At 37.4% G+C, this 9,594-nt stretch overlaps 2 protein-coding genes across 2 annotated transcripts; one reads left to right on the forward strand and one right to left on the reverse strand.

Moving 5' to 3' along the window:
- Positions 1-273: 273 nt before the first annotated feature.
- LOC131694614 (pre-mRNA-splicing factor CWC25 homolog) lies at positions 274-2,585 on the reverse strand. The gene is made up of 3 exons (XM_058983092.1): positions 2,219-2,585; positions 1,591-2,152; positions 274-1,362 (listed from the first exon to the last, which is right to left on the reverse strand). Exons 1-3 carry the CDS (start codon positions 2,234-2,236, stop codon positions 329-331), a joined length of 1,614 nt encoding a protein of 537 aa, XP_058839075.1. The 5' UTR covers positions 2,237-2,585; the 3' UTR covers positions 274-328.
- A 5,430-nt stretch (positions 2,586-8,015) lies between these two features.
- On the forward strand, positions 8,016-8,628 carry LOC131694615 (BRCA2-interacting transcriptional repressor EMSY-like; the record flags this gene model as incomplete). Its single annotated transcript, XM_058983093.1, has 2 exons — positions 8,016-8,376; positions 8,454-8,628. Coding segments are annotated over exons 1-2 (236 nt in total), but the record flags the coding sequence as incomplete, so codon positions are not given.
- Positions 8,629-9,594: the final 966 nt, after the last annotated feature.

Below are 9,594 nucleotides of genomic sequence, written 5' to 3' on the forward strand. Positions count from 1 at the left end.
CTTTTAAATGACACTCATATTCTCTGTGCTCATATTGATGATGGTTCTCACTGATTTGTGACAAACAATTTCTGTAACCATTCTTAGGGCAAAACTAGAATATTTTTGATCGCAGTGAATTTTTAACCCACAGCCTCTCATACGGAAATGGAGACTTGAATCACGACTTGTGTCAACACGCAAACTAAAAAGACCGCCAAAACGTGACCAGTAGCTCAAAATAAAATATTAGACTAGGAACGTAATTGACATTAATCTCTGGAAACGTTTTGTGTTTTGCTTTTCCACCATTTAATTTTAGGATAACGAACATTGACAATACATTTTCTTATCTCCTAGCGAAATTATCATTCATTGCCCCACCGGTCCGCTGAATATTGTTGCGATTCGACTTGATTCGCTTCTCGACAGTTTCGTTGCTGGCCGCATGCTTGAATTGTTTCGTAAGAAAATCCTTATCGTATTTTTTATCCTTGTCCTTCTGTTCCTGCAGGCGGTCTTCATCCTCATAGCGACGAACATTTTTCTGCCGCTCATTATCCCGCCACTCCGCATTCTGAAGCATTGCCTTGCGTTTAGCTTCTATTTCCTCCTCCGTTAGAGGATTCTTTCTTTCCGGACGTTTCCAGGCCGGTTTCTGGCTCGATTGATGTGCTTTGATTTCGTCCCTTTTGTAGAGCCGAACTTCATCGCGCTTAGAAAGTTCTAGCTTCTTGCCTGATGCTGAAACAAGGCCAAAATTTCGGCTACTTGCAGGCCTTGTTTCACCATCAGAATCGTCCTTGCGGCGTATTTGCTGCGGGGATGATTCTGTACTCGAGCTTGGCGGTGTGTTTTGTTTGCGGTTTCGATCTCTAGAACGTGACCGATCCCTTCTAGGTGCGGGAAAATGTTTACGGTCACGACTCCGAGAACGATGACGATCTCGCTTTGATTCTTCTCGTTTCCTACTTTTCCTATCGTCATAGGACCTATCGTGGTATCTTTTTGTTTCTGAGCTTTGATCGCGTGCCCGTGATGGTCCAGAACGATACTTATCTCTTGAATTTGATCGTTCCCTTCGATGCCTCCGGACATCACGTGAGTCTGAATCGGACTCTCCAGAACTACTGCTTCCGCGTTTCTTTTTCTTCTTTTTTGACTTTTTTGGTTTCGCTAATTTGTTAAGTTCCTTCGACAACTTCTGATACTTCATACTGAGCAGTTTATTTAAACTAACCTCTTCTCCCTGCTCTGCATCGATCGAATGTTGCACTTTTTTATACTTTTCCGCCAGAATTTTGTCCAAATCTCTGTCTTCGTCATCGGTATCTGATTCACCTGTGGATGTTCTTGATGTTCTTTTCTTCTTCTTTGCTTTATCTAAAAAGACATAAAATAAAATTACATTTAAATGAAAATTGTAATTTTATTGAGTACAATAACCCGCTAGTACTTCTTATTAGGCCAAGGACATTACTTGGAAAGTAATAAAAACATAAGGTACAAATAAAGTTTCTAAACTAAGAAAAATGTTTTTAAAACAAGCAAAAAGTTTGCAAGTAATAAGTCTTACATAAACTGAATTATAAGTATCCAAACAATACGTACGCTTTCTGTCCTTATCTCTTTTGCCGTGAATGCTACGATCGCTTTTTAGCAACCGGTGCAACTCCTTTAGCTTAACTGGATTTTCCAGAATTTTCTGTCGACTTTCGACTTCTTTCTGCTTGATGGCCATCAACGGATCCTCCATCAATTTCCGTGTCATATCGACCTGCTCGGTACTCTCCAGCCCCTTATACTGTCTGATCGAGAACGGGATGCACTCGTGTTCTACATGATTCTTCGGCTGACTTATACCTACACTTGGTCCGGCTTTCTCTTGGGCGTCGAGCTGTTCGAAGGTTTTATCGACCGTACGCCCTAGCAAGTATTCTTCGCGATTAACCTGCGGGCCCTTGTACATCCATTCGAGCTTCCGATCACCATCAGTATCGGCAATCAGTCCCGATTTCTTGGCAATGCTCTTTAGCTCTTCCCGGTTCCGCTCCTCGTTTATCTCATGTTGCAGCTCAGCGAGTTTCCGCTTTTCGGCAGCATCCGCTTGTTCAGCTTTCCAGACGCGTTCCTGATTCTTGAATGTACTTGGATGCCACGACTTTTTTGTGTTCTGCAAATACGATTAAATGTCCCGTCAATGTGAGAAACAACACACAGATATATCTATACTATTTACCAAATCGCCACCACCCATTTTGAATTAAATGAGTTTGTAATATAGCTACAATTTCAGTTTAATTAAGCATTCAGTAAAGATATAAAAATTATTGCTTTGATACGATTATAAAAACAATAAATATTATGACATCAGAGACTGTCATTCCATAGTAATTCTTCAAAAGGGCTAATGAGACTTTTGTAAACAAACTTATTTCGCTCATTATTCCGCTACCGAGTTGAATTTCATGAAAAATACACATGAATCAACATCTTTATCCTTGGTAGAATCAATTTCAAATGTTTTCTGTGTTGAAATGATAACAAATTAGGAGAAATCAGCAAAACAAAAGTTTGTTTACAAATCTGATTAGCCCTATTCAAATGTTGATATGGCATTAAAGTTTTCAGCCGCAGGGGTACACCGAGGAAAAATAACTACGAAAATTATAGGCAGTTCATGAGACTAAAGAGACTAGAATAACAAAAAGACGCCATGATTGGTTTGAAGTTCCAATTTAACTGTCAATGTCATTCCAAACGAACAAGAAAGTTGTCAATCGTAAGTATTCAGCATTATGTGGCATTGTTTTTAAGGAAGTATTGTTATCCAATTCATTGAAATTACTAAATATTTTAAAGATAAAAGTTATATCCTCAAACCAAATTTGCTACAATACCATCATGTTTACGCCGTTTTGCTTGAGTCGGTTTCTAACCCCAACTGCTGTCAAAATGTATGAACTGACAGCGATTTGGGTTAGAACCTGACTCAATTTCGGGTTCAAGCAAAAACGCCATTGGAATCTCTAAAGAGAAAATGGCTTGGTTTGATGAGAGTACGAAATTCAGCATGAGAGTAACAAATACCAAATGAGGCAAACATTTAAAATGAAAGTCGTTCCGTTATTGGTCTGTGGGCCGATTTCTCCATCTTCGCTTAGCGCTTAAGCCAGGTTTAAACGTACCGGTGAACCTGGTTTAAAAGTTAAGCGAGGGTGAAGAAATCGGCCCTGAATCAGCAAAACAAAGCAAAGCTCATTTGTTTTCGGCAAACTGACAAGACAGGAACATATGTAAAAGACTTCAACCATGCCTCTTTTTGTTGTGGATTCGCTTGCAATCAAAAAAATCACAATTAATGCAATAAAAAAAAAATCACAATTAAAGCTAAATATGGTTTTGCTGCTGCAGAATACCATTCCTGCGAACATAACTATGTCACATCAGATTTTCATATTGGCTAGAAGAAACAAACGGAATAACAACAAACTTGTTTTGTGAGGCTTGCACATTTGCAGTGCTGCTTGTGACCCGTACCTTGGTTGCTAGTTGAATTGTTTTCACTGAATTAAGATGGCGTCTCTTTGTTATTGGTGGTGCCAAAGTAACCACGACGCTTCAAATGATGTAAAGTTAACAGTCTTAAAGGAGTCGTTCGTGGAATGCGATAAAATGCTCCATTGCTGCGAATGCAACACCAATGCTTTTATAAAGTGGAAAAGGCGATTAAGCTACTGACCCAACAAACAATTTAGCTGGATAATGGCTTAAACAGTTCTTGTTCAGCTTATTCTCTCTGATTAAAGGCTTGTTCAGCTTTCGTTGTTTGTTGGGGATGTAAGAGCTGTCAAAGAAAGCATTTATTTTACATTAGCAACGCTCTTATAAAGCTTTTGTCTGCTAAAAGCATTACTAGATGCTGCAATAATGTTTGTTTCGTTTTGACAGATCGATGTTATATAACACAACATAAAGCTGATAAAATGTCAACATGAAAATGGTTAAAAAATAAAAATGAACGTTTTCCCATTTTCCATTTCAGCTTATTCGTTAGATACAACATTAACATCACAAAATTTCAACTCCTTCAAATTTTTTAAAATTATTTTTACGGAATCCGAACCATGATCATCTGACATCATCTTCATATGAGGTAAGCCGTTGGCACTCTTATCTGTGGAGGATTGTTCCCGACGGAATGATATTTGCAATATATGAATAACGTTTTATATTATATAGCCTTTGTTAATGTAACGACACTTCGGTATAGAAGAAGGGGTGCAAACATTTCAACGCTTTTTCTTGAAAAGGGCGATACTAGCAGTGACACCATTCAAAGAAAATCAACGATGAATATTTCCAGACTTGGTTTTATTTCCTATTTAAGAATTATTGTGTTTTTTACATCCTAGATTGCATGATTCAGTGATCGAAGCCCAAAACTTCATAAAGTATTCGAAATTATTAAATTAAAATTTGTTTTTGCTATTTAAATCGACAAAATGATTTGGCGATTGTTTAGTTTTTCGGTCCCACCTATCAGCATTGAAGTATCGCCCTTACGTTTTTTACAATAACTACCGTTTTACACCACCGATTTCGTCCGGGTTCAGGGATGCCAGGTGCACAGATTTATCTGTGTTTCACAGATTTTCAATATGCTGCACAGATTGCAAAACCTGCACAGATTTCCACAGTTTTCTGTTTTAACGCACAGATTTCCACAGCTTTCTTCTAGAATGCACAGATTAGCACAGATTTCTCAATTTTTTACCTTGCGCTTAATTTTTGACTCGAACGAAAATCAAAAAAAAAGGTCGCCAAATCTAGTTTTCAGCCAAATTTGTACGTTTTTCGTGACACAGATAGACACAGATTTTTAAATGGACCAAGCACTGATTTTTCAAAATATCACCTGGCATCCCTGTCGGGTTTTTTCAATAGCGATCATTGTTACTATTTACAGCTGGTATCAGCTTGATAATCCTAAAAAATACGAAAAAAACAGTTTCGCTTCAGAACTGCTAACAAAGAAGTATCGCCCTGTTTGTTTGCATGGAGCGTGGAGGGCGAAACATTAAATAAACAAACAAAAATGCAGTTTCGCTTGTTGTATTTTTGTTGTAGTTTAAGAAAGCAATATCGTAGAATCCAAATTTTCAGGTTAATTAGTTGTGTTTCAAAGCCCTCATTCGCATGTATGAAAAAAGCCTTATGTTTACATTTGTAAGTATCGCCCTTTTCACAAAAAAACGTTGATTTGTCATTTTTTGAGTGCATTAGTATTTATCTTGTTGCTCCCGGATCGCGAAATATAAACATCAACAAACGAAGCAGTGATCGTCAATATTGACATCTATTAATGAGAGCGCAGCATCAGTTTAATATAATATCGATGCATCTGATACACAATAGTATTTTACAACAATTTGTGCAGATGAAATAATGAGCATTTAGCGGTTTTTTTATGATATGTTTCATCTGAGTTGGAAATTTGAGGGATAGATACTCGTGTTGTTTAATTTCATGTATTCCTTAACAGAAATAGGATTGGTCAAAAGCTATAGGCGACACAGACTGATGTAGTAAGAATTTAATAGTTTGAACAGTGCTCCGATATATTTACACTAGGGGCAGATCACTCTAGAAATGTATAACAAATTTGCATCAAAAATGTTTTTAATTTCCATTTTTGCATCAACTTTGCACTCCCTCGCAGAAAAGTTTGTTCAACGAACGTCCTACGCTGATTCACTTTGTTCGATGTTTTGTTGAATGTAGGGCTAATTTTTTATAGGGTTTTGACGTCTTACACGCAACGCAAACTATATTGCATGCAACGCAAAATACATTATGAATTTCTATTTTGATGGAAAGAAATGCATTTAATTTAGCTGATTTTTAAAAATGCATCACAAGTGATCTGCCCCTAGTATTTACACCATTCGTAGAAAATTCGATCGTGAACCGACAAATGGGCCTATATAACAAATATACAAAAACGGAGATTTGAGAAATATCTTCATGAACTTCATGAAAATCAATAAAAAACAAAACGGCGGATCCGACTTTCCACTGTAAACAAGCCACCAGGCGGATTACGCCTCTGCATTTCTAAGGTAGTGTGTACGGGCGAAATTGACAGCATCATTGTTTACAAGGTCCGTGAACAGAATCGCCCTAAACAAAAACCAACTGCTTGATACGCCCGGGGGGAATTAGAAAAACTCTAGAAAGAGAACTGCGGAGACTTCATTTTGGATCGATTGGATTCGCGTTTAGCTGTCAAAAAACGAATCCAATCGAACATTGCCTATCCTTATAACATTGGACGTGTTCCCGAATAGAAATGTACAGTAACAAAACCATGATTTTCACTGTGACAGTACATTATTTTTACCATAATTTACAGTAAATTTTAGTATTCTGCAACAATACTAAAACAATAAACTTTAACGTTTTTACAGTAAATTTCAATGTAAAATAGACTTTTACAGTGAAAAAGGGGGGTGGTTATGTATCTTAACATTAAAAAAATCAGTTTTTCTCCACACATTTTTTTCTCGAAAACAGTAAAATTTAATGTGAATGCACTGTATCAGTTTTTTGCTGAAAAGTGAAATTTATTGTTACATGAAATTTTATTGTAAATCTACTGTGAGAACTTGGCATCGAACAACGTTGAAACAGTAATAACTATAATATTTATTGTTTTATCATTGTTTGTAGGGTAAATTCTATTGTAAAATTCTATCCGGGTTGCCATTCAATGCCGGGGCATACGTTGCCAACAATACTGTTTTTCTTTCCGCAGTTCTCTTACTAGAGTTTTTCTAGGGGGAATAACAAATTTTCCCCTCCGGCGAGCACGGCGAAACCCACATTTGGTTTTTGTTTTCTGGCGACCCTGCAGGGCGAAATTGTGAGTGGTCAAAATAAGAGGGCGACTCAAAAATTACCTAATTAACATTTCATAACAACACGGCGAAATATATTTTTTTTCAATTTTATCAACGAAAACGTTATTATATAAAATATTTTAGTAATGCTTCCGAAAACTAGTATTGTTTTGTAGTGTTTCAATACATTTGAAAGCGCAGTATGCAAACACTGTTAAAATACGATTTAATTTTCTGAAGCGAATTTTCAAAGCTATTTTTCTCGATTCGATATCATTGCGTCTTCGGCCCTTTGGTCAGTTCATGATCGAATTGTCCGTTTGCAACCTCTCCATGTTGTTTCAGGTTTATATTTTTTAAATAGAACTTTTTTTATAAACGTCAAATTATTTTAATGTTTCATAACTTTTAGTTCAAGCATTATATGCTCTTCAAGTGTAGCGCAGTAGACCGTCAAAACATTTCTAAATGCAATGCGATCAAACACTAAATCGTTGCTCTAAAGGTGTGTATAATGCCTGTTGTATTGCTCATAAGAGGCAATGCCTTGAAACATTTGTGATGTTGTGTTATGGTAGCACTGCTTTAAGAAAGTAGTTTTAGAGCAAATGAACATTATCGATGTTAAAATAATGCTTCAATATAATGCATGTGGTTATTTGGATGATCAGCTATTTTCGTCCGAGTCCCTTATCACCTATTTTAAAAGGTGATTCATCAACAGTGCTATCTTTGAAAATGAACTACCTTGGTTATACAACTTATTTTTTTCGATTCTTATTTTATTATATTCAGAATTGCACATATTTTGTTGTATGTAATTTTAAGTGTTCTTTGATTTGATGGCATTGTAAGGGAACACGTATCCGCCAGTGGACAAATATCCTCGCAAACCCCCCATGTAGTGTGTGTGAAATGATTTGCATAGAACTCTATATAGCACCTTTCGAAAATGTACTCTCCAGTATTAATTATTTTATATCATTCGTAAATAATTACCCCTCGTTCATTTGTTTTGAAGCACCGCCGCTGTTTTGCGAGATCGCGTTTTAAAATGTTGAAGCGTCGCAGCACACAAAGCGAAGCCCTGGTGTTGCCAGCGCTGACTGGATGCAGCTCACCATCAAAATTTTGACGTCTCATAAACAGAAAAATGGAAGAGGACATATTATGCGAATGTTGGATTTTTGTATAATATTCTTCTCTTATTTTAAGATAAGAACCGCAGTAGAATTAATAATTTGCAGGACCAAGTGCACCGTAATCATATGGGCAATGTGAAGAGGCCCTAAGCAAGGTTGTAGTGTTCCTGGCCGCTTGTAGAAAAAAGACAGTTTGGAAGAAGCGCCAGAGATTTTATGGACAAAGATTGACTTTTGCGAGGTAAAACGCTCGAGTTCTTGTGCAATTTTTTTTCCAATCTAGCCGCTCGAAATGTGGCCGATGAAGCTGGACATGACCCGGGACGAGTGCCGCGGTGTCCTGCGTCGGCTCGGTGAGTACAGACATGCTAGTACAGTTGGGGGAATTTATCATTTTCTGTTTTCCTTTCCCCCCATGCAAAATGCACAGAATTGGAATCGTACTCGAATGTTGTAAGTACGTTTCGTGCGCAGGGAGCGCTGAGCAAGGAAAAAGCGCGAATTTTGGAGGAGCTCCGGAAACTATTGCACATATCCCAGGATAGACACAAGGCGGAAGCCCGTCGGGTGGCCAATGATGAGCAGTTGACAACGGTGGCCGATACGTAAGTAGCTTTTTTTTGCATGTACTTATTTTTTGTTACTGGCTACCATGGTAAAGTTTGAGTATAACCGACATGGTGAAATGCAAAATATTGATTGTTGCATTACTTCAGAAAAACAATCGAATGCCTAACTTTTCGAAAATGTACATATGATGAGGTAAATTTATTTGACATCGTGTTTCCTAACAAAAACCTTTCGTTATACATAGATATATATTTTGAAGTGGATTATAATTTGAGCTGAATTTCTGATGATTTGATGTAATTTAACAACTGTAATTGTGTGTCCATTCCACGACGCTAAATGTAACCGCCTTGTTTTGAAGAAGTCCTGAGACGGTTGTCTTCAGGGGACCTCCAATCAAAATAGTGGTTAACAAGCGCACACCGTGCTCTTATTTATTGAAGCAAATGCTTTTTCTGTGTGATGTTCTCCAATTTTAGCACTGATGTTCCTTTGCACTATTTTTACGAATTTCCAAAGAGCCGCTCCGTCATGATACAGCATTCTGGTTTATCTTAAACCATAGGACAGTTCATAATGCACAGTGTTACGCAAAGCCACAAGCAGAGCACTATCGGAAATCATGGTACCAGGTGTTGACTGAGCGTACCTCTTTGCATAACTAAACTTTATAAACTGTGAAACATAGTTAATCCATTTCGCAGCACTGTAATTTTGGCCATTGTACAGTTTAGAGCCTTAGTCGGATACGACTCCACGTGGTCTTTATCGCCTTTGATTCTCACCTAGTTTGCGCAGGGTTAATATAACATTTTCAAATCAAACGAAATCTTAGTGAAGCTAGTCGTTATAAGCGACCCTACACGTTCATTACTTTTGTCAATACACATTATTGATGATACTCCTTCAATACGTCAATCATATTTGAAAAGCACACCGTTATGCCAACTCTGGCCGATTACATGTTCAATACTTTGAATAACCGCTTCTGAGGGGAACGG

This window comes from Topomyia yanbarensis, unplaced genomic scaffold (genome assembly GCF_030247195.1).
Source record: "Topomyia yanbarensis strain Yona2022 unplaced genomic scaffold, ASM3024719v1 HiC_scaffold_111, whole genome shotgun sequence".
Taxonomy (NCBI): Eukaryota; Metazoa; Arthropoda; class Insecta; order Diptera; family Culicidae; genus Topomyia; species Topomyia yanbarensis.